Source organism: Pezoporus wallicus, unplaced genomic scaffold, assembly GCF_028554395.1.
Source record: "Pezoporus wallicus isolate ANWC-B61680 ecotype Strahan unplaced genomic scaffold, APGP_CSIRO_Pwel_v1 contig_14831, whole genome shotgun sequence".
NCBI classification, from domain to species: domain Eukaryota; kingdom Metazoa; phylum Chordata; class Aves; order Psittaciformes; family Psittacidae; genus Pezoporus; species Pezoporus wallicus.
The window spans coordinates 502,381-527,575 of record NW_026642428.1 but is presented as its reverse complement, the minus strand read 5'-3'; the positions used below and the strand labels follow the sequence as shown (position 1 = coordinate 527,575).

Here is a 25,195-nt window from a genome sequence, read left to right as displayed (position 1 = left end):
TTATTTATTCATCATTTTTCATATGTTACCCAGATATGAGGTACAAAATAAAAGTGATGCCCAGTCTGCACACAGCGTTTCAAACAGAATTAGGGTCCTCACTTTAAAGTAACTACAGAACTTTCCAGAGGATAAAGCATTAGTGCTTATCAGACCCAAAAAGGTACCAAAGGGCAACAGATAATTGTTCTTAGTTTCTATCATAAAATCCAGCATCAGCAACTTTATAATACCAAAAGAGCAAGAAAAGACATTTTTCATTAAACAGTAAGATCCTTACTAATAATTTTTCCACCTACTCAAACAGCAGAATAATAAGAAGTCCGTGTAGATTTGTGCTGACCTATCTGGTCACCTCACAACCAGCGTGCCTTTAATCTCATCACATTTCTAAATGCTCAGGTCTCCTCAAAAACTCAGATGCTGACAACTCCTGGAAGCACCCTGAATGCAGGCAACCAGGCAATTAGATTTTAATTTACTTCGGTGAGAGTCCTTCTGCCACTGATTTCTTTTGGAGAGAATCTTTGAATAAATGTATCTATGTAGGGCATGTACACGGGTGTACGTGTGTGTGCGCCCGCGTGTGTGCGTACAAATATTGCCCTCTAATGGCTGATGAGTAAAACCAGGGGAGGAAGCGCCCAGTTAATTCTTGTAGGTACTTTAATTGATGGGTTTTTTCAAACTAAACCCCATATTTTAGACCTGCAACAACACATCAATTTATTTCAGTTACTGCTGGTGATCTATAATTCCTTTAAGCTCAAGTATAGCTCACATGTAACACAGGTGCCTTAATTCACTACCTCAGGAGTGGATTTTGTACATCTTATTGCAAAATTTTACTCCCAGTGAAGCCAGAACATTTCAAAACACAGATTGTGCCATGGGATTTGCAAACTCCTAAAAAGCATTTACTTCAGTAAACCCTGTAGGATGAACTAGATAGGAAATATGTACTTGGTTTTTCCCTGTCATGAGCAGTTCCTTAGCAGCTGTAAATATGTATCAGAGAGCTTGACTAATTCACACTAAAGGTTTGTAATTCAAGTCAGCATTAAGAAGTTCTCTCTGATCCGTGCATGTTTTCAGTGCGAGCAGTGAAACACATGGCTCTCTGCAGTAGTATAATATTCCTCCCTGTGAGTGTTTTAGAGTGGTTCTAAACAGCTATTAGCAATGATGCCTTTTTCTAATTAACTCTGTATCACAGGGTTAGACAAATCACCTCTTCATCTGGGCAACAGCTTTCAAAAAGCGTTTTTTACAAGTGGCAGCTTACAGCTGTGCCATTCACAGGTTCTGCTCATGTTCTTTAAAACCAAACACCCCAGAATGTCTCTTACAGCACTGGGCTTGCTTCATAATGCCTCTATTACATAGATTAAACTGTAGAAGAGGATCCTCGTGCGAGACCATTGGGCATATTCTTTCATGTGGACCACAGTGCTGTGCTAAATATCAATGTCCAAAAGTAGGAAGTTCTGAGGTATTTTCACTTAAAATAAAATTATTTAGAACTGATATGTATTACCCTTAATAGTGAAAACTAATACATATAATAAGCCCTTAAGATAAAATTAGTTACTTACAGGAGCAGATTTTTTCTTGGTTATAAGTGGCAACTTGATCTCATTGTTGTGTTTTAAACCAGCTTTATTATCAGTGTTCTCTGGGTGAAGCATAATCTTCATATCCATTTCCACCTGCTGCTGAAATACACGATGGGCATTGTCTTAAAAGCACTGCGCTAGGACAGAAGTGTCTTTAAGCAAGAATTGGCCAACATGTTAATGAATTCGCAAAATTATGACAAAAACCCATGTTGTTTACTATCCACACTGAACTGGGCAGACAAGGAAGAAGTGCCTTTTGAATAACAAGGCATACAACTACTATTCACATACATGTTTTGCCAAAATTGGTTCAAGTAATTCCATTAAAAGCTCTGAAATTTTCACATTTGCAACTCTTCGAGTTAAATTCTGAGTGGAAAGGGCAATCAGGTCGGACTCACTTGATTAACATAGGTCATTTGTGAATTCCATCTTCCTGGGTTATAACAAATGTTTTATACACCCCTATCTATTGGGATAATGTTATATTGCATTCTTCCCACAGATTACAGTGAGAATCCAATCCACCTTGGCTATGTTTGCGAGAGACTTGAATTCAGGAGTCACTGACCTGATGGACCAGAACAGCTTCTTTGGATTGGTTATGGCCCATTGGCTCCATGTAGATAGAGCACTTGCTTGTAAGTAAATGAGGAAATAAAAAAATCCTTATAGTAATAAGAATGAACACATAGTAGTTTCCTAGTGTACTGTGTTAGCTGCATGGAATGGATTCCACTCTTTTGCTAATAAAAATTATTGATTTAAAGCCCAGTGGTCAAAAAAATACTTTTAAAGTTTCCTGTTATGAGAAGTATCTAAAGCACACACTTGTTCTAGAAAAGCCAGAAGTGGTGCCATGTATTTGTACTAGAGTGGAAGTTTCTTAAGTTGAAAACATTTTGGTTCATCTCAAGGCATGTGCTTTAGTTTATATGTGGATTTCTATCTGGTCTATGAGCATCTCCCAATACTTTTATTGCAGTAACACTCTTAACAAGACTCTGCACCCAACAGGGTTTATTTACCAACCAGTGCTAAATAAGGAGGAATCCTTATGGTGAATATGCTTAATTCCCATTACATGAATACAGGAATACAAAAAGCTCTCTTACATAGCAAGATCCACGTCAACATATTTCTACACAGGAACTCATATACTTCTGTTGTGTGAATGTAAAAAAGAAAAATTATGAGAATTTTATTTTTGACAAACAAAATATGCCAAAAAAGTTCAAGAATCATGAGATGTGTATTTGAACTATTAAACCATTGGGAAGCACTAAAAATGGTTTAATTCATTTATCTGCACAATATAGTCTCTTCTTTTGATAGTAATTACAAGCAGATGTATCAATGAGATGCTCATTTAGGTTTGGGTTTGTAAGAACAAAAGTTATTATCCAAGCCAATTACTCTCTTACCCACATGGCTGCACAGAGACAGAAAGTTCAATTTTCACCTCATCAGTGATTTTGTGGTATTTATTTTATTACTATAACCCACCACTGTACAGAAAGGAAACTGCTTGTGCTATTATGAAAGAATTGGGGGGAAATTGAATATCTTCTCAATTAAAATAGGAGATGAGTCTCAACACAGACTCCCCACCCAGACTGAGAGTGCAGTGATCAATGCTGCAGTGGCAGATTCCACACAGGATAACGACAGTTGAAATGCTTAATAAAAAACCACCTGATAAAAGTTACTTTGTCAGCTGAAATGTGTGGCAAGTGACAACTCTGCATTTGCAGGATGTGGAGTGGATGGTATCATGGGTCTCTTCCATCCGTACCATCCAAAGTCTTAAATTTAAGATGTTTTGAACCATCTTGATGCAGAAAAAGAACATATCGGAGCATCCAGAACAGGTTGGTATCTTTGGTACAATGAAATGGTTCAAACCTTATTCTACTTCAGCGCAAAAGCTGTTTCAGAGTGGAGGGCATTTTTACCATTAGTATGCCAATAAATCTGATTCACTATGTAATTCTGTTTTGCAGATGAACACGGTACCTGGCTTCTAATAGAGTCAAATTCCTTTATGAATGGCCTACATTATATTAATCTTCAAAGTGATCTGTATTATGGGTAAGTAAACCACTTTTCATGTCTAGCTATTTGTTATTTGCATATTTTAGAGCCCTCTAGAAACATCTTTTCAGTCACATCTTTAATTCTGTCAGTGATGAGAGAATATTAACTTCTACTGTATATTCAGAACATCACAGAAAATACCAACTATTAGGAAAACCCCCACCCAAACGCCAAAGCTGCACAAGCATCAGCTTGGCTGGCTTCGGTTCAGTGTATTTAAAAAACTAAAACAGAAACTGAACTTCTACACTTACCAGTTAAGGGCAACAGTGGCTTTTCAGAGGCTTTACAGTTACTGCCCAAGGAAGAACCATCTATATGGTTCTCAGGCTTTATTAGAAGAAATCCAATTACAAAATAAAGGGGGAAGGGGAAAGTGCTTCACAATTCCCCCCGTGAGCTGGATTTGCAGAGTCTTATGTGGCTGCTGCTATGATTCACAAATACTCTGTGTGTGAGTAAATAATTTTAAGCCTATTCTGACACCTGTGGGCAAGCTATTTCCCATATGACAAGTCTTCTAGCAATGGATATGTGAAAATAGCATCTGTGCTTACTTGACTCCATCCTTTTTTTATCCTAACTACTATAAGCACAACTTATGCTCCATTTCTACTCTTGCACAGCATACTGTGGACAGTATTACAATATTACTATGTGAATTATTAATTTCCCTCAGAACTGCTATGAGTTGAAACATTGATATCTTCAAGCCTATTTACCTGGAAATACTGTCTGCAAATGGAAAACTATTTATGTCTTATAAAGGTGACTACCTTATACACGAACAGAAGTCTTTCCCGCAGTTTACCGTATCTTTTATGCAAATACAAGACAGAGAACCACTTTTAGTCTCAGACACCACAAACGCTGATATCTGTGCTCATGCTATTCCAACATACAGTTCCATTTTATTTAAACACGCTACTTGCAGAAGCCCGGTTAAGCATATGGTATTTGAAGGACTGGGACCTTAAAGCAGAACAAACATTTGGTTTCATACTCTAAGAATACGCTTGGGAGGGGAGGGGGGAAATAAAGAACAGAGGGCTTGTGGATGCACCCAGGATGATACCAACGTCCTTCCTAACTTAGATTTTATCCCAACTGCAAGGCTGGGAGAAAGCTCATATCTCTCAGCCTGCTCATTCTAGTGAGAATCTTTTTAACGCTTCAGTCACAGACGGTATATTATCAGAAACTGGATCCATGAGGAATCAGAACATAACATTATGGTAACCTACAAGACACCAGTCTGCTCACTGAATGTGGTCTCTGCCAGAATAAGCACTGTGTTATTTCTGACCTGTGACCCTGGAGACATGCGTAGTGCTGATTTGCTGTACACCTGCACAGTCATGGGCCCAACCGGCACTCGTGGTACGATGAGCTGTTTCTGAGAAGCACCAGGATGAAGGCCCCTGATTTAGAAAGAAAAACAGTAAGGTTTTAAAAATTCCTTTGATTTCACTGTTAAACCCATACTGCTGCCACCCGGCTGAGTCCAACAAACTGAATTTAAATTAGCATTTAACAAAGGAAAGATCACAGGACTTAACAGGAGGTTGTCGTAGCTACTTAGAAGTACATTTACTTCTGTATTGTTTTTAACTTAAACCAAAACCAAACCAGCAAATGACCAGAATAACCTCATCTGGGCCAATACTCCCATTTGCTTTACAAGACTCTGAAACCCCAGTTTTTCTGTCCCGCTGCTTGCATTTGTCTCTGCAATAGACCAGCTCTTTCACTTACCATTTAGGGGGCCCTTTTGAATGTACTTCTTTATTATCAGCAGAAGAAATAGTTAACTCTTGTCTGTTTATAGAATTTAAATAATTTTCAGCATGTTTCTGTTAGAGGGAAAAAATAACGTTTAGAGTATTACAAAGGTATGAGGGATATTAAATTTACTTAACTCAGTTAATATTGCAGTCCAGGCCTTCCCTTGACTGAAAAGGTGATGATTTTGTGCTTCTGTTGGACTAAGTCTGATTTTGGCTGATGGGCACAAGATCAGGTAATTCTTATGACCCAAACAAAAGGAAATCATCCTTCGTCTTCTGCTTGTGCTCTATTTTACTTACTCTGAGCCCAAGTTCAGTTCTTTCCCTCACTGTTTCGAGGTCACTGATATCCACAGTTTCTACATTTCTTTTCAAGTCAGTATTTTTCATCTTAACTTTAAGCTTGTGAAGTTCTTGCACCTAAAAAACAAGTTATGACAAAAATCATACCCATACCTTTAACCAAAACCAACGTTATGTAGCAGGACTTAGCCAAAATTCAGTATTTCCTAAATACAAGAGAAAAAAACCGTGGCTGTCCATAACTTCTGTACTTGGTAAGAGAATAGAAAGGCGACAACCCAAGCCCTTATCCCAAGGTCACCGTCGCCTCACGCAGGGGCTGAGCCCTCCCGTCCCCTCAGCAGGGGCAGCGGGGTCCCGTGGGGGTTCTGCCGGGGCCGCTGCGGCGCTGCCCGGACCCACCTGCCCCAGGCCGCCTCCTGCCTCCGGCCGCGGCTCCGCGAGCCCGGCCATGGCGCCCGCCGCCCTCGCCCCTAGCAACGGGACGCGCTGGCCGGACCGCACCATCCGCCGCGCCGCGGGGGGGGGGGGAAGCGAGGGCTGTCCCCGTCCGTCCCCCCCCCCTCGCCGCTGTGTGGTAGCGGCGGTGCCGGAAGGGGCGCGGCGGCGGGCGCCATGGCGGCGGCGGGGCCCTTCGCGCTCGTGACCAGCTGCGCCGCCGGCTTCGCGGCCGAGGAGCTCGTCAAACGTGAGTCGCCGCCGCCGCGGGGCCCCGGCCCGGCAGCCCCTCACCGCCAGCCCGCGCCATGAGGGGAGCCCCGAGGGCTGCTCTCCTCTCTTCCCCTCCCCTCTCGCGCCCTGGGCCTGCGGTGTTTAACCGCCTGCCTTGAGGAGGGAGTCGGGGGCCTCCTTAGTGCTTTAAGGAAGTAAGCGATTTAAGGGAGGTGGTACAGAGCGCAGGTTGTGTGTTGTACCCTCTGTACCAAGCAGCAGGCGGTAACACCGCAACTGAGGGGAAAAAGGAAACCGCCCATTCCATTGGCCCAATTTTAGATGTGAACCAACAGTCTTCAGTTGTACCTGGACTAGATAATTCGAGAATTGCCTTGAGGGTGAATAGGAATAGGACTTTTTAGAACAACAAAGCAAGGACAGGTTCATGAGACCATCAGGGTTGCTGCTGGCCATTCACTTGCGGAGCACAACAGTGAACTTGTTTCTCTGGGACAGGTCCGTGGCCCAGGTGGCCTCAGGAACAAGGGGGACACCAGAGTGGCTCAGGAGTATAGGCAAGAGAAAAACAAGAGATGGGTAAATACCATCCCTTTAGTTTTATCTTTCTATTTACGGAGTGAACAGACTGCATTAGACCTTAAGCATTGTCCAGTGCTGAAAGTCTAAATTCTAAAGGTCTCTTGCTTTCATGTGTCATACTATTTGTTGCCCCGGTGCAGAAGCATAAAGAAAGGGAAAACTAAACCCCTTCCTTTCTGCAGTTATTACAGTTGTAGATTACAGTTACTCTGTATCAAATGCATAGAATTCCTTCCAAAGGAAGTGGTTTTCTGGGCACCCATTTTTCATTTTTATTGCCTAAAAAAAGAGTAAGCCCTGAAGTAGAGAAAATCCTGGTGGAATTTTTAGCAATTGTAGAATCAGGGGGATTCCAGGAAGCAGCTGTTTAAATCTGGGTGGTTTTGCCATTGCAACTTGTTAGTACAGCCTTGCTTTTTAGGGAGCTATCACAAACGGTTTGATGTGCATCCTGAGATGTGCAACTTACCAACACCCTACCCCCTTGTCTGGATTTGTTCTCAGCTGTCTGAGTAAGATCTTACTTGGGACCTCCTAAAGCACAGGGCAGCCCCCAGGGACTGGCTTCTTCCATCTCATTAAACCACATTTTGAATGAACAATAACAGCACCAGCTCTGCGGTCAAAGGCTGCTCTGTCACAGCAGCTGGGTTGATACTGAATTATTTAAGCATTCCATAAAAAAGAATATTACTATCAGTCGTTGCTTATTTTTGAGGAAGGGATAAGTGAATATTAAGGTATTATTCAAGGTTCCTGTAGTTTTCCTTTGATTATTTTTCATTGTGAAATTAATTAAGTAAAAAAGGAAGGTGAATAAAAAGCATCACAGAAGAAAGTCTTAAAACTTCAGGGTTTAACTAGTACTCACTTTCAAATGTCTCTTCTTCCACTGTTTTTCAGTACCAAAACTGGAGCCTTACAGGCAGTCTGTGTGTCCTCTGGTTGGGTGGTTTCACAAAAGACATTAAAACCTTCCTGAAAGAAACATGATGATTTACTAAAATAAATACCACAAGAATTTAATTTTCTGCTTTAGATAACAAGTGAAATCAGATCAGCTCCAGAAGAATGAGCAGAACAAGCATTGTGAAACATTCAAGGACGTACTGATAAGGCCAAGGCAGCTCTGGCTGAAGGGATTTGGTGGGTGGAAGCAAAACGCTGGTGCAGTTCTCGGAACTTGTGCTTTTACTGCATGAAAGTGTCGCACCAGATTAGAGACATTATTTAGTAATGGATTAGAGCTGAATGCTGAGATTGGGACCATTATATCAGCACCTCTGAGGCAGTACACTGAGATACAATATATTTGGTTAAATATGCTATTAAATACTGTGTTGATGGTAGGGCCCATAGAGCAACTGAGTTTTGAGTCTGTACCACAAACATGAAATGAAACTGGTATCATCACTGCTTCTGCCACTGTGTTGCTTTATTTTTCTGGTACATGCTCTTTTTAGGAAATTCTGTCCTGTAAGTAGAAAGATGCTGCTTGGAGCATTCACTGTTAGGAGGTGTATGAGAACTGATCTCTCCTGCTGCTTGCCAGAACTTTCCAGGCTAATTACAAGGCTTTTCCCAGTGTTCTCATCCTGTTAAGTGGGAAATAGCTTGAGGATGAGAAGAATATTCGCTAGACATACTTTAATTCGTTCACATTTCCATAGGATTTCCTGAATGCTTATTGCGTGAGATACTGTGACAAAACAAAGCTATTTAAAATGCAGAAAATAGGACTGGCTTTTCTTTTAGATGTATTTATCCCAAATTAAAACAGAAAATGATTTAGTTTTTAATAATGCTGGCAAATAGATAAATACTGTCTGATGTGATTTCCCCCCCCCTTTTTTGGCTATTTAGAATCATAGAATAGTTAGGGTTGGAAAGGACCTTAAGATCATCCAGTTCCAACCCCCCTGCCATGGGCAGAGACACCTCACACTAAACCAGGTCACCCAAGGCTTCGTCCAACCTGGTCTTGAACACTGCCAGGGATGGAGCATTCACAGCCTCCCTGGGCAACCCATTCCAGTGCCTCACCACTTAGGACTGCCCTTCTCCCCCACAGCATATTTCTTGTGTCTCTTCACTCCTCGTGTAATTTGCAGGAGTATTTTTTATGGTGTATTCCACCAGGTGGCTCTCAAGGCCCAGAATGTGAGAACTACTTGGTGTACCTACCAACTAAGGGGACTTAGAATCATTTAGGGCTTCATAAAAGACTGAATTGTATTCTTACAGTATGTACTCAATCTGGAAAACACAAGAAAGAGTGATCAATACCTTAATCCCTTTGGAAAACACCCCTTCAGTCAGGAGTTGGAATGGTTCTGAAAAAGGTATTACTGTTAAACACACAATATAGTCAAAGCGCTTAAATGTCAGTTGGGTATTAGAGAACAGGGAACACTGCTGCAAAAGGCAAGAGATCAACATCTGGGTCTTTGATTATTGTTCAACTCTCTTAAAGTCCCTTCTGGTCTCCAGTTCTCCTTTTTCAAAAGGATTTGCTGCCTTGCACTGGCAGAACATGGAGCCTCTGTATTACAGAAAGGGAATGGATGTTGGGTTTTACAGTTCTGCAGTGTCCTCTTCTTTATCTTCTGAATCATTGTTTAATTTATGTTGTCTGAATGGAAGATCACAAAGGTAAAAGTCAGCAAGTTTAAGTCAGTGAAATGATCAGACATGTAAATAACTGAAAGGAGTTTCCAAAAGTATTGGTCAGAATTTTGTCCACATTATTAGAAATTACAGATACTGCTGAGTGAGGAAGGGACACAACCAAGGAGCTTTCTGAAAAACCAAAGCTGGTGACTGACTGCCTGGAGTGAGCCATAAAGCAGCAGTCACTGTCTGTTACTGGGCTGAGCCATGCACTGATCTCGTGTGCCAGATGCTGTTTTGTTCTTAAATGGTTTTCTGGTAGAAAATGGGCAAACTGAGTCATGGACTGGGATAAACTGGAAGAAGAGAATTGTCCATGTCCAAGAAATGTGGTGATCCTGGTATAGGTGGGTGTTAGTACAGGGGCTTCGGAGACTGCACGGGTGAATAGTGCCCTTGCCCGTGGCAGGTTATAACTGAGGCTGATACTGGAGCTGCCTTAGAAATTGTCTTGTTTGGTCCCTGGCCTCAAGTAATTCACTGTGAATGAGGAAGCTTCTATTGCTCCAAAGTGCTTTTGTACGCAAGTGTGGGACACAAGTACAGGAATGTCTTAATTAGCATCAGCACTTATTGGTAAGACTATAAAGGTTATTTCAGTAAAGTAAGTGTCCAGCATTAATAAGTGCAGTATTTGTTGGAGGACCTTGAACTCTAAATCATGTTTCTGAGTTACACTAAGCAATGTTCTTTTGTGGCATGAACTTTTCCATGCATGTTTTTAGTACTCTTTAATGGTGCTGCATTTGGAGGCTGTTTGAATTCCTGTCATCCAGACAAGCCACTTCTGCCCTATGAAAAGGCAAGCTAATTGAGACAGCCCAGCAGGCCTGCCTACTGTTGTGGTCACAGAGTGACTCAGTTGGTTTTCCAGGCTCTTTGCATGGCAAACCACTGACACTTTCAATGGCTGAGGAGTTTAAAATTAAAAGTGAGTAACTCCAACTCTGTTAGAGATGAGGTTGACAAGCTGCCTCCTTCTTGCCAGATTAATTTTATGCAAGTTTATTCTGTATGCAAATAGAACTTGATGGGGTTTATTGTGATTAATATCCTCTAAATCAGATATGAAAGTGTTCTCTCTGAATTTACTTCTTTTATATTAAAATACAGGCTGTCCTGGAAAGAAATTTCTGGAATCTGGAGGTGGCAGATGTAATCCTTTAAACTAGCTCCAACACAGACTATATCCTTGACAACTCGCTTTGAGCTGTAGTGTGTTTCTTTTGTAGTCTCTGCTTGTTTACTCTAAAGGGCAAAACCTAATGGTTTAAGTGACTTTTTGTGGCAGAGAACTATTTAGAAGATACCCAAACTACATTTGGTTTCCTGCCATGAGTAATCAGGCTGCTTTGCAGTCATTCATTACAGCCCTTCATGCAGGCTGAGGCATAGCAGGGCTGAAGCCTTTCAGAAGGTTCCCTGCAGCCCTTCGAGGTTAGTGTGCAACACCCATTTTGACTGGGAGAGAAATTCCACAGGGGACTGGCAAAATCTCTTTGGATGAATGGTGGGTCATCAGAAGCACAATGGGATGAAAGACAACTGCTTAAAATACAGGAACCAGTGGCATGTAATAGGAAATAGGACATGGCCTCATTCTCCTAGCAGTACTTTGAGGCTGAAATTTGTCCATGAACTCTTTTGTGAGGGGGAAAAATAATCACTTCCAAAGCAAATGTAAAAGTTCTTTCACACTGGCTTTTGAAAATTGTTCTGCAAGTTCTCTCCTTTTGTGTTCTTGCTAGGGTGGCTCACTTCACTGCAGTGACTTTTGAACAGACTTCCTTTCCTCACCCTCTTCTCCTCCCCCCTTTGGCTTTCCAAGTCTTATTACTGATTTTCTGGGTTTCAGTAATTTCTATGGCCTCCTTTATTCTTAGCTTCTTGTGGCACTATTTGGGGAACAGCCTGTTCTAGCCTCTCCAGGAACTGTTTCTCAGTACCTTCAAAACCTAACCTTTAAGATCTCTGAAGCCCCCATATACTTAATTTCTGTTAACTCTTCTGATGCCCAAAGCAGTTCTAGCTGACTCAGTCCTATACAACCGACCTGTGCCTTAAAGGGTCTGTAAATTTGTCGAGCTTGAGCAAGATATTCTGCCCTTTCCAGCAAGGTATGGATGGGTTCTTCTACCGCAAACTATAATTCACCTCCACCAGGTGGCTGTCATGCTATGAGCGTGCCCTGTGAGGGTTGCTCCCAGCACGCAAAGGGCAGTGTTTAACATCACATTACCAAAACACTGCCTTGGATTTTAATTGTCGAGCTCCTACATGGAATTTAATGGGAATTACAACTCAATTGTAGTAACTTGCTTTATTTTCTCATTAGTTACCTTCAGGTTTTGGTCACAGTCAAACAGTTCTTTACATCCGAATGAACATGCAGGGTTTGTTTCTGCTGTAATAAAGTTTAGGTATTGTCTCCATACATCCTGTTTACAGGTAACGGGTTTGAGGCTAACACATTAAAAGGCATTTCCAGGAAAAAGGTTTCTTTCTGAAGAGCTTCTGTACCACATTTTATTTTGAGAGCCAGACAGTAAACTCTTCTGAAAGGTAAATAATGAACTCTAGCACAGAGTAACAGATTGAGGTGGAATTTTTAAAGATCTGAAACAGATACTGTTTATTAGAGTAAGAAAAGATGGCTCTGTACTGGCATTCTCCCAGCTTCTCTACACAAACTCTTTTCTTGATGCTGGTTTTATCACCCACCTCACTCATTTCCTTTTATACAGGTATCACAGGAAAAGATGACATTACTGTGGGAGCAACTACAAGTGGAAGAGTGAAGTTTTACCCCTGGACAATAGATAATAAATATTACTCTGCAGATATTCACCTGTGTGTAGTACCAGACACATTTCTTGTTACTGCAGATATTGCTGAATCAGTGCAAGCATTTGTTGTGTACTTCGACAGCACAATAGTAAGACTCCTCTGCTTCCTTATATTGCTTTACCTGTATGATATAGTTGCCTTATCACAGTGCTAACCACAAATTACATTCTTTTATCTTGTGCCATCCATTCCTTTTAGGCTGTTGTACTTAATTGTCAGTAGATCAGTGTTAAATTATTCCTGCTAACAATAGAAGGTGTTTTCTTTCCTTTTGCTATTATACTCCAGGTGGAAGGGAGGGTTTTGGGGATGCAACTATGCCAATGAGTTAGGCAAATTTTCCCACCATCTCCAACTACTCCTAGCATATTTCCTTACTTCATTTTATTCTAATAATGATTTAAAACTAGTTTGAAAATCTAAAGGATTTGAGTCTGTATTCCAGATAACTTTGGTTTTTCTCCTTCAGAAATCTGGACTTGATAATGTCTCTGAATGGCTTGCCTTGACAGAAGAGTGGTTACCAGAAGTCATGATCCTTGTTTGTAATAGAGTATCTGAAAATGGTATGAAACCCACAGAAGTTCCATATTAACCTTGCATAATGATCCATTTTCTAGTTAAATCAACACTATTGCGTCTCAAAATATCAGTGCAAGACTGAGCTCTAGATTTGATTGAGAAGAGTCAGGTTACTCTTATGACCAGGAATACAGGTTTGCTTTGGTTCTACATCAGTATACGCAACACAACAGCAAGCTGTAAGGTGCACGTATGTCCCTCTAACTGAAGTCAGCTTCAAACCTGGGGTTAATGGTCTTCATTCACTGTGGCACTTCACTTACACACCCATTTGAGTACCCATTGCAAAGCCATTTGATTTTATGGTAATTGCAAAAAAAAACCAATTCTTTTTGCTTTTTGGAAGCTTTTGGGAATCAAATTCAAAAATGAAGGGAGGACCCATACCAGCTACCATATACTGATTTCCCATACAATCCAGAATGAGCAGACAACTTTGAAGGAATAAAATGTAGCTGAACATTCAGCTACTGGTATTAGTCTCAAATGTGTATCTTCACTATGCATTTTTGTTTCCCAACTTCAGGTGTTAACAGACAGAAAGCTCAAGAATGGTGCATCAAGCATGGCTTTGAACTGGTGGAACTTAGCCCTGAGGAACTGCCTGATGAAGACGGTAGGACTGCTACTTCTCTTTTAACTTCTACAATGAAAAAGCACACCAAAATCTCTCCTGAACAATTGCAAGGGGCATAACTTTATTTATGTGCTACATGATTACAGCATGGAATGCTCCCAGTTGGTGAGGCTTAGCCTCAGCTAGAAAAGGTCAGGAGGAGGAGGAGGAGGAGGAGGTTATTTCCTCCAAGAAATTCCATTTGTCTCCTCCCAAATACAGCTGCTGTTTATGTAGCACCTACATAAAAATAATATCTGCTCCTTTTTCTGGCACCAATCCTAGGACTGTATTGATCATATTCCACTTTGGAAATAAATCTAAAAACAGGAACCAGGGCAGGAAAATTCTTAAGAGAAGTAATTCTGATGGTGACATGACAGGCTGAAAAGGAGATTGTTAAAAACACCTCAGAAGAGCATATGCAGTTACACAGGAAACAAACCAGTTTCAGAATCACTGGCTGACCATACATTTATAACCTGAAAAAACCCATCCGAGTCACAAGAGTGATGTGTGATGTTCCACTCTTGAAAAGTGACCGTGCGCTTCCTGACAACCTTATCAGCATCAGCCCAATCTACTCATTGCAGTGATACAAAGACAGTGTTTACATCTTACCTCTACAGAACCAGAATGAGATAAGCAACTCCCATTTCCAGGCCTGAGTGGAATTAGTCACCGACATTTGCTCTATTTCAGGTTCACTAAGGATGTAGCTATCACCAGAAAGAGTTTAGTCTAAAGTCCGAAGCTAGAACACAAGTCCCACCCCTTCTCCATGTAAGTGCCTAGATACAAATTGTATCCTGGATGGCCAAGAACGCTCCTTCTCTCCCCACCATGTCTTTAAAGTGCATTTGTTTTGGGGACTTTGTTAGTCAAGTAGGGGGGGTGGAGCACTTCTGATCCATAGAAACCAGAAGAATCAGAAGGGGATATCCCTTAGAAGTGCTTTAAAAGGAAATGCTAGCAACATTGAGTTAGTTTTCTATTAATTGTTGTAAAGAACAAGCTGTTTACCACTTAATGGAAGTAACAGGAAGAGTAACAAGTCAGGATGGTACTCTTTGGAGTACTGCAGGGGAGGTGGAACTAGATGATCTTACGGTCCTTTCCACCCCTAACTATTCTACGATATGTTCTTTCCTGGGTATTTAATATGGTTGTTGGTGCACAGGAAGAAGAGTATTCCAGTAAGTAACATATTTACCCCATAAACACACTTTATGAATTATAGAAGATAGAGTGGATGCAGTAAACATACTGGGCCGTGATCTGTTTAAAAAGCCTGACATTTCTGGCAGCTCATCACAAATAAACCGCAGCTCTTGCTATGACTGTCAAACAGTTGTTCGTGCAGTAAGGACGAGACCTCTAAACTGAGACTCGTGGTAATGACTCTGATACAGAACCCAACAGCAGTGTCAGAGGGTAAAATACTTGATCCAAGGGGTCAGAGACAGCTTTAAATTCATTTTTAAGGGCAGTTTCAATGATTGCACCTGTCCCTGAGTCATCCTTAGAGGAAGTTCATTTTTAAGCAATCACATTTTTGTATCCAAAGAGTTTGTTTTCTTCTCCTATTGCTTTGTGAGACCTGCACAAACATGGGAAGCTGACTAAACTGAGGAAATGGAAAATTGACTATACAAGGTGGTGTCAGAGCTATTCAGTAAATAAGTACAAGTCCTAATAATGCTTTCCCAAGTCTTTCCAGTTACTGTAATGCACAGGATAACTTGGAGTTAGATGTGGGTATAGCTTTACAATGATCATTTGTAACAAGCATTGCACTGTTTTTAGATGGTTAACCAAAGTTCTTTACTTTATAAATGAGGGAAAAGTAATTCTAGCATCTATTTTTATGCCATACAGCATTCTCAAAGAACTTGGGGTAAAAAGTGAGTTGCTTTTAACAGCAACTTAAAACTCACTATTAAATTTACAGGTTACTGAACCATGTGGGCCTCATACTAAATATTTAACAAAACCCCACTGAGAATTCAGATTTCTCTGCAAAAGGCTGAGCTCACAGTTCATAATGCATGGAAGTCCAGACCAAGAAGAGATGCATTAATTTAGATTTGTTTGGTCTCTTATGAAGCAAAGGCAAGGAATCTGTTTCTTAACAGTAGTGATTTATATTGACTGTGATAAGATTGGACAGGGATTCAGACACACAGCTCCTTACTTTCAGACATGTAATGGGCTTTGGTCTAAGGAGTGCAATGTCTCTGTCTCTTGGTTTAGATGACTTTCCAGAGTCCACAGGAGTGAAAAGAATTGTACAAGCCTTGAATGCCAACGTGTGGTCCAACGTAGTCATGAAGAGTGGTATGTAACAGGTTCATCTTACATCAGTTCTGGAGAACACAAGGCCTACAGGCCTTACAATTTTGGGCAGGAGTTTAAACTGAGCAGTTACAGTACTGCTGCCACTGCATCAGTACAAAGAGAATTACAGCACTCTTCAAGCTTTCACATGGAATAATAGGGATTCAGGTATTGCTTTCATTGTCCCTTGACGCACAGAGAAACATACAGGCAGTGGGTGGAATTTATTCCTATTTCAGCATCTGTTCATGTTCCTTTTGTAATTGAATTTGTTCTCTACCAATGACTTGAGTTAAATAGTCACTAACTCAAAAACTAAAGCTTGTTCTTTCGCACTCTAGCAAGAAGTACCTCGTCATTATCAGCCTGGCCTAAAAACTGATACATGGGTTAGTGGAGAAGTGTTACATTCCAAATTAGTTATAGTTTAACAAAATACTGTTCTGAAATAGGACTGAGATTGGCAAAGAAGTGATTTCATGTATCTATTGAAAGACATATTAAGTGCATTGCAAGGACTCTATTCCCTACAGAAAATCCCACTCAAGTACATGGAAACCACAGAATGTTCTGGACACAGTGCAAAAACCAGTGCGTGTCCTTCCATCTCTGGTGTCACAAAGCCTCATCCCGCCAGCAACCTTCCAGTGTCTGACTGCACCCTGATATTCAAATTCCCACTGTTGGGGCTTCTTCCTTCCTATGTCTTTTAATTGTGTAATGGTTTTGAGTGCTGAGAGGCTTCTGTTAATTCCTGTAACTGCAGGATGGTTCCTGGGACTCACCAGGGCTGGGATGAGAACTACTAAACCAGTAATCTTCTTTCATTTTCTTTCCTTTACGTAGCTTTTTGAGTGTTTCTCATACCCATCAGAATGAGGTTCACGTGGGTTCTAACTTAAGGTACCCACTGTAAAGCAATAGGCGACCCTTTGAGGTGGTGTGAAGTTTTCTCACTAGTGCTAAAACAGTTCCCTTAATGGCACGTTTCCTGCATTTGACAGATGCCACATTTCACAAGAACAGAACTTGGTCACACGTTCAGGTCTTCAGGGAGGAAATTCCTGTGCATCATTAGTTTGTTCTGTAGAAGTCGGACTCCTTGGAAATCCACATTTTCTATCTCCCCAGTGCAGGAACCACGCAGCATTGATGCATATTGCTACAAACCCCTCAGGAAGGGAGCTATATTTGGAGGTTGTTGCAGCCTGAATGTGCCTTCAAAGGGAAACTGTTGAGCTCATTTTACTTAAAATAAAATCTTTTATGACCTGTAACTATCTTTTGCCTTCAGCTTCCTCCTGATCCTGGAAACTGGCTGCCATGTAAATCACACTGCAGCTTTTCCTGCTGAATTACCTCTACCTGCTGGCCATTTAGAAACCACGGAGTCATACTTCATGTGAAGATCTTTCATAGAGCATAACGTATTTGTGTAGCAGTAAATGCTTATAGCACTGTTAAGTGTAGCCATCCAAACAGCCAGTGTTACAGCACTGCCTTACTTCTGTTTGTATGAGAATTATGTTTACAGATAGAGCAGGAAAGACTTTTTTTCAAGTACAGGTGTTAAACCCATAGTAATTTAAGGTGTTTTACCTTAAACACTGAGAATTCTTCTCAAGTTGGGAAGCAGATTTTTCACACAGCTATTACGAAAAGCCTTGACCTTTTGATTTTCTTCTATAACCATTAAATACATTCATTTCACCAATTCACAACAATAGGTATTAAATATAACATAGTTGAATTACATGCATTTTCACATCAATTAATACCAATTAAACAAAAAGTATTGTCTCTGGTAAAATTAAAACTAAGCAGTTTACCTGAGAGTCTCCAGAGAGCAATTCCTTTTTGGAGTTGGTATGAAGCTGTTGGTTCTCCAGGCCTCAGAGCTCTTCACCTGAGAATCAGGTGGTTTTCTTCCTCTTGTGCAGAACATCTTGCCCATATAAAGGTAGTGCACTTCTGTTGTGATTTTCTGTGTGTCCCCCACCCCACCTATCCGACCTTAGCAGTAAGAAGAGAAACAACTTACTGGCCTTTGAAAAAGGCTTCTTGCTACTTTCGTGCTTAAATAGGTGCTTTAGTGCTCCCAGCTGGAGCTGGTTACCTCAGGTGGGGCCAGGAACAAACCTGGCTCTCTTTACAAAAAAGTAGCCTGGTTTAGGGGGACTAAACATCATTATTTAAACAAATCATGAATTTTGATCTTTTCATTCCAATTTTATATGGAAATTAGGATCACCACATTCTAACTAGAAACAGGTTATAGAGTAGATAAAGGCAGCAGAAAACATTCTTCCATGAAACAAGCATATTATGAGTCTCAGAGCCATCCATGCTCACAGCACAGCATACTAGAACTCTGTGACTACTAATGAATGATACCTGTGAAACTACGGACTCCATCGTTTTGGAGCCACCAACTATTACAGTAAGTGGAGTGAGATAATGTTTGGCTTTGATGCTGTCAGAACACTGTGTAAGGCATCACCCACATCCTGAATTGCACCCAGAAGTTGAAATAACTTTTACATCCAATAAAAAAGAGTTTTTAGGAAGGATTTTGAGGGTGTGCCTGCAACCAAGTGTTGTGTCTGCCGCCTCCCTAGCCACGGGTCCAGAAACAAATAGCTGCTTTTCAGAGGTCCCTGCTGGAGATTCCAGTGCTTTCTAACTGAGCCAGTGTTCTCTAACTACACTGGCGGAGGTCTTGTGTATGTGGTGGTGGTGGGGATGGGGCCACTGTCCTGTACAGGCTGAACTCTAATCGTAGATACAGAAGAGGTACATGATTAGATCACTTCATCCACCCCGCTGCCAATGCGGGAACGTTCTCTCTCAAGTACACTCTGGACTGCAATGTCCAATGTAGCTTAGATGACTCAGACATTGGCGAAATGTCCATCTTTAGTTTCCCAGAAAGACAGCTCTTTGCTCAGCCTGCTGAAACCTGGGGAAGCTGCTCTGGTTTGGGTTGAAGTCCCAGTCTTACTGCTCAGTTGCCTGTTAAGCTGGCTGATGGACTTCATGGGCTTTCACATGTCTTGCAAGTGAACATTTTTAAGGCAATTCCTTCAGCTAGACTGATTCACTTCTTCCCAGACCTCTGGTGAGTGATCTCTTAAAGCAGTAAAGCCCTATAAAACACAGCCAGTTGAAACAAATACCTGCTGGGGGCTGGAGGGAGCAGGAGGGAGAGGACCGGGACAGGACACGCATTAGCCTAAGTACACAGTGAAGATTATTAAACAGGAAATGAGGGCTTAGTAATTCTCTAATGGAGACATGTTTACATGTTTTCTAGAGAGCTGATGGCTTCAGTTACACATTCAACTCTTCAAAACGAGATTTTGTATAAATGGCAAGTCAATTTGGACAGTGCATGAGCATGACATCACCTCAACGTTTGAGGCTAGAGCTTAGTCATTAGGGGAATAACTCAGAACACATTTTTTTTTCAGGGAAAAAAAGTAATATTAATCTCTGTGCTGGCACAAGTCACTTTCCTGGCTGTTTGCAGTACAGTAACTTCATGCTGGTTCTTTTTTAGTTGACTAAAATGCAGAGATTTTCAGAAAAACCTCCTCAGTCCCTTGTGTGACTGCAGTTATCCCCTACTCAGTGCAGGGCCAGCTGAAAACACGGCTCAGGAAAAAAGCCTTCATCATATCATCTATTATGCATATATTTCATTTTAAAATAAAGTTTAAAAAATGCTTTTTATTATACTTTAATTTAAAAATCCTGCCCTGAATCTATTAACTTAGATGACTGTTCAGTTTTACATTTGAACTCACTGGGGGTTTTTAGGTTGGATTTACACCACCATTGAAATACACAGGGGGTGAGCAGATGCAGACACTTTGTAGTGTGAAAACACATTGGATTTGATGGTTGGGGCCTCCCTCGAATTCTGAGTTAGGTATTTAGATACTAAGAACTGCCTTTGCATTTATGCTAGTGCTGAACCTGTTTTGACAACATGTGTATAAGCAAAGACACTTGTTGCATTTCCTGTATCTAACCACAAACCCAGAGCTGCTTCCCATGGATGGTGAAACCCAGTCCACTGAGCCTCAGCAAACAGCAAATGCTGCTTCTGCATCTTGAAAGCTGCCTTGTTTGGAATCAGAGACGTTTTCCAGACTAAATCTTAACAGAGCAGGGACTTCACGTAAGAAGAAAGAAGAGCTCACATCTCTTGTGCCATACACATCTAGTCCCTGTAGGTAATACTGCACAGTAGATGTTGTCAGTACAGTTTTAAAACAGAGAAAACACAATTTCAAGTGCACTGATGCAGTTCCACAGGGTGCTGCTTGTCTCCCCTGAAATAGTCTCTATCCCATCTGGTCAGTTACTGTTTGTATTAACACTGCATTTTCTGTCACACTAACTGCTGGTTTGTTTCCAGACAGGACCCAGGGCTTTGGTCTTCTCAGCACATTAGCGGGTGCAAACCGTAGCATCAGGTCAGAGGAGAGCCAAGATACAGAAGTAAACAGTAATTCCTATTTCTTATTCTTTGCTCATACTGTTTCTTGTGTTGCTTTTTCCAGTTGTCACACTTGGTGTGGTGGTGCCTTGCTTTTATTCCCTCCTTCCTCGAGGGATGCGTCACAGCCTGTTGTGCATGTTGTTTGTCATTAATACCCAAGAGCCGTGTTTTGTGCAAACCAAACTCTACCACCTGATAGTGTTATTTAAAAAACAACAAACCTACCATAGCAAACCTTCATGTAGCACCTATTCAGTGTTGTAAAAGTGGGTTTTCGTAATACACGTTACAGGTTTTGCAGTAAGCAGCAGTTTAAGATAAAGACTAAGCTTTTGAAGTCAAAACAGGAAGCACCTGATTTACTGCTGATGTTTGTAGGTGCATTATTGGGTACTCTAATACCTGTTTGGTTCCTGACAGCCCAATCCAGCAGCAGCAGAAAGGGAAGAATCCTGTTCAGACAACAGGGAAGATGGAGCTAGCACAACCAACCTACAGATGGACAGCACTGTAGGTAAGCTCTTCTGCTTGGCAGATACATTGGAGCAGGCACCCTGGCTGTGATGGTCCCAGAAAGCCACTGGCTTCTTCTCAGTGAAAAGTATAGGATAAACATGCTTGCCCCAGTCAGTAGAGAATAATTACTGAGTTTGGGTGTTCTTATAAACGTGGGCCCAAGTTTGCATGGGACAGAGCCCCTGCAGCACTGGAAACATTCAGATCTGATTTGATGACATTTCCTGATGCACATACTATATACATTGTATATATCTAGAAACATCCATGTAAGAATAAAGCTTCGAGCTTTAGGGTTGCAGAGAAAAATCATTAACAGTTTGACCCAGCAGGAAGTGAATGATTGAAGCATGCTCTGCCTGGGTCAGCCCTAAGAGGTTCAAGGGTTTTGAGCTACAGGTCCCTAAATAATTGCAGGAGATGGGACTTTCTTACACATTTTATGTGGAGACATTCTAAAGGATGAGTGTTGTTAGTTGTGGTCTAAGCACAGTCTCATTACTCTTTAATTTACTCCGTGGTTGCTCCTAGATAGATCATTTTATAATAAGCAAGAAACCTTAAATATTGGATGAACTCAAAAACACTCCTGCAACATAATGTATCAAAATTAATTACCACTGTAATGATGCTGTGAGTTGTCTGTATGAACAGTCAGTAAATTAAATGGTTCTTTCGCTCCTATGGGGTTGGAATTTGCAAATGGGCTTTGCAGATGTTAAAATATGGAGTGCATCAGAAAGGCTTTGCTACCTGCTGAGAAAATGGAATAACTTACCTTGAAGCAACCTGCACGCATTTGTTTCAGACCCTGTGTTAGACACGGACATTCAGGAGCTGGCCAGCCTGACCACCAGAGAGGGTGACCTGGAGAACTTTGAAAGGCTGTTTTCAAAGCTGAAAGAAATGAAAGGTAACGTGCCAGGTTCGGAGCTGTATCACCTATTCCAGTCACGAGAGCCAGTGTGGGAGCTGGGGAGACTCCTGTGCAAATTCCTGTTCTCCTGTCTGAGGTTGTTTAATCTTTTCATTATTTGCCCTTCGCTTGACAGGGAAAGCAGCAGCTATTGCTCAGCTGATTGCTGTCACACTGATTTTGTTCAGCGTGAATTAATGCTACAGTTTCCTGTAAACGACCTGTAACAAGACTCATTTTTAAGCTCTGTAACTGTCTGCCAATCTTACAGTTCAAAGCAACAAATGTTAGAGGTGAAATCCAGTGCACTCAGAAGCATCAGCTTTCTGGTGACTGGGAACTGTGACTGCTCTTACTAAATCAGATTAGGTTTTTATGATCTTTGGGTTTTGGGTGTTCTCCCAAACCCAGCTGCAAGAGGCATTTCTCTGCCTGCTCACTGCTGAGGGTGACAGCCTAAATTCTGTTCCTTTCCACAGATAAAGCTGCAACGTTGCCTCATGAGCAGAGGAAACTACACGCAGAAAAGGTGAGGGTTTGAAATTGGTGATGAATCTGTTAAAACTGGGGTTTTCCTTTCTAAGCCAGGATTACTGCTGTTGTAGAGTTCCTATATTCAGAGTAGCAAGAACAAAGCTCACAGTCCCGGGAAGACTGCCTCCTGTCTCCCAATAACTGAGTAACAAATGGGGGATTTTGAGACACTGGAAGAGGCTTTCCCCTGTCAGAATGTGTGCAGTGAGGCCCTGCAGCCACCGAGGGTGTAAGCAGCTTCCACTTAACTCAATGGAAAAGCCTTGAGCTCAAGGAAAATTTAATATGCCTTAATTAGCACAGGGCTGTTATCAGATGTGCCTCCAAGAACTGCAAATTATTACCTCTGTGTTGCTGACATCACTTCAGAGAAGATTAGCATTGTGCTTAGAACCGTGGCTGCTACATTAAGCTGCTGCTCTGCTTGTATTTTCTGCATGGGAAATGCAAAATCTCAGTCACTTCAGGGGAATTTTTCCCCCTTTCCCGTCTTTTTTTGCCATTTTTAGGTGGCCAAAGCATTCTGGATGGCAATTGGAGGAGACAGAGATGAAATCGAAGGTCTCTCCTCAGATGAAGAAAACTGAGTTCTGTAGCTGTAAGCACCAGAGCAGCCCTCGGGGAGGGATCTTTTCTTGCCATGAGTGTTCATTGTGAAAGCCCCATTTACCTTGAGTTGCGTTCTTTGGTTAAAGGACTCTCGGCATCACTGTAGTAAGTTACACATTCCACAACACCTAATGGTTACAGTGGTTTTGTCTGACCGTTTACTCTCTCAGAGAGAGTCCTGGAAGGCGACACAAGCACTGAGAGGAAATAATAATCTGTTTACATTTCCAAATTAACGTTTTTATTGTTTCCTCTTTTGAGTTTAAATAAACAGATTTACTGCCGCTTCTCTCTCTACATACGGCTGCTGGTGGTGAAGCGAGTACTTAATTCTGAACTGAACATTTTAGATGTAAGCCTGTTTGATGTTTTTATGTGGCTTTATAGCTGAGTTACTAGTTAAAACAAACCAGATTTATATGAGCCATGAAGAGAAAGTTGCTGAATTGTGCCCTGTTGCGCGCTGCCATGCCAAGGCTGCAAGGTTAATCCTGCTGAGTGACAAAGCCGTGAAAAATGGCCCACAGGCTTTGAATTGTGTTTGTGGCTGTAAGTACATGGTCCTTCCTGGGAAATCAGGTGGTGTGCCACACTCCCTGGGTTCCCATTAGAAGCTTAATTTGGGATTAAATGCCAGACAGGTTTCTGCTGCTGTTCCAGGGGTGAAGTTCCCTGCCCAAACCTTCTGCACTGCTTGGCCTGCAAGGCCTAACAGAACGCACAGTCCTGCTGGTGAGTTGTCCTGAACAGCTAAAGAGAAAAGCTGTGATTTCAAACCCCCACCCTGCGACCTGATGCATTTATCACAGACTTACGCTCTCGTATGTTCATTAGAAAGCACCAGAGTACAGGTTTCACCTGGCTGCTTCCTGGCAGCAGGGCTTAGGCAAGATTCCTTTGTCTTCAGACTGGATATATTAGAATCCCAGACTGGTTTGGGTTGGAAGGGACCTTAAAGCTCCTCCAGCTCCAACCCTCTGCCATGGCAGGGACACCTTCCACTGGAGCAGCTTGCTCCAAGCCCCTGTGTCCAACCTGGCCTTGAACACTGCCAGGGATGGGGCAGCCACAGCTTCTCTGGGCACCCTGTGCCAGCGCCTCAGCACCCTCACAGGGAAGAGCTTCTGCCTAAGAGCTCAGCTCAGTCTCCCCTCGGGCAGGTTAAAGCCGTTCCCCTTGGCCTGTTCCTACAGGCCCTTGGCCAAAGCCCCTCTCCAGATTTCCCATAAGCCCCTTCAGATGTTGTCATCTGTTGATGACAGTTTTTTGACAACACTGTTGTCATCTCCTGCACTGGCACACAGCCACAGACTGACTGGAGAATATAAACATGCGAGGGACGTGGAAGACAAGAAGGAAGGCATTAGGCTGGTGGGGGAAGGAAAGAAGAAAGGTAAATCCCATCCTCTCCTCTTTCCTTCCCTTCAGCCCTTCTCTGGTGCTTGCCTGGCCTGCCCTATGAAATGATGTGTATTTCCCCCAAGAGCATTTCCTTACCAGTCTGAAAATGCCACATTAAGGAATCTTATTCAGGAATTCTGAAATTAAGTTTTCCAATGTCTTGTTTTCTTCATGTCAATAAATTGGGTGATCTCAAAGTGGCTCTCCAGAAGTTATTTGACAGCTTTCCATTTTGAAAGCACTTTCACAGTGGTTCTTGACATTCATTGCCTCTTCTTGTAAGATTAAGCAGCACTACAATAACAAGCTGCTTTGGAATGTTGTAAATCATTCCCTGGGAAAACACTACAGTGTTTTCAACTCTAAGAAATAGATCTGAAGCCTTGTTTAGTGCTTTGGAAAGCATTTCTCATGCAAAGACTGAGCAGTGTCTCCACCACAGCAAAGTACTTATTGTTAAGAAGAAATACTCCTTTTACAGGGATACACATAGAGACATTCAAGGGAAGGAACACACCTCCCAGGGCCACCTCTTCCAAACAGGGTGATAGAGAATGGCTCCGGGCCTTGCCGTGAATCTTAACCCCAGCACAGAGCTGT

The 25,195-nt window shown here is 41.8% G+C and overlaps 2 protein-coding genes across 12 annotated transcripts in view; one reads left to right on the top strand and one right to left on the bottom strand.

The window, feature by feature from the left end:
• IQCH (IQ motif containing H) overlaps positions 1 to 5,926 on the bottom strand; it is a 54,926-nt gene extending 49,000 nt beyond the window's left edge. For 6 of the 10 annotated variants that reach the window (XM_057430500.1, XM_057430505.1, XM_057430509.1 and 3 more), the window contains exons 1-4: positions 5,804 to 5,926; positions 5,472 to 5,569; positions 5,023 to 5,137; positions 1,596 to 1,715 (exon numbers count right to left, since the gene is read on the bottom strand). In XM_057430500.1, coding sequence (XP_057286483.1) covers positions 1,596 to 1,715; positions 5,023 to 5,137; positions 5,472 to 5,569; positions 5,804 to 5,893 — 423 coding nt within the window. In that variant the 5' untranslated portion in view covers positions 5,894 to 5,926. The remainder of the gene's footprint in view (positions 1 to 1,595; positions 1,716 to 5,022; positions 5,138 to 5,471; positions 5,570 to 5,803) is intronic. The other 4 variants (XM_057430502.1, XM_057430504.1, XM_057430507.1 and 1 more) reach the window with 4 other exon arrangements.
• Positions 2,148 to 23,491, top strand: AAGAB (alpha and gamma adaptin binding protein). 2 transcript variants are annotated; one of them, XM_057430521.1, is made up of 11 exons: positions 2,148 to 2,260; positions 3,623 to 3,710; positions 12,475 to 12,665; positions 13,047 to 13,143; positions 13,686 to 13,775; positions 16,029 to 16,112; positions 20,536 to 20,618; positions 21,040 to 21,133; positions 21,944 to 22,048; positions 22,531 to 22,580; positions 23,095 to 23,491. In XM_057430521.1, the coding sequence occupies exons 2-11, from the start codon at positions 3,668 to 3,670 to the stop codon at positions 23,170 to 23,172; spliced, it is 915 nt and encodes a 304-aa protein (XP_057286504.1). In that variant the 5' UTR covers positions 2,148 to 2,260; positions 3,623 to 3,667; the 3' UTR covers positions 23,173 to 23,491. The 2 variants fall into 2 exon arrangements, with proteins under 2 accessions (XP_057286504.1, XP_057286502.1); XM_057430519.1 differs by lacking the exons at positions 2,148 to 2,260; positions 3,623 to 3,710 and adding an exon at positions 6,368 to 6,494.
• The last annotated feature ends 1,704 nt before the right edge of the window (positions 23,492 to 25,195 follow it).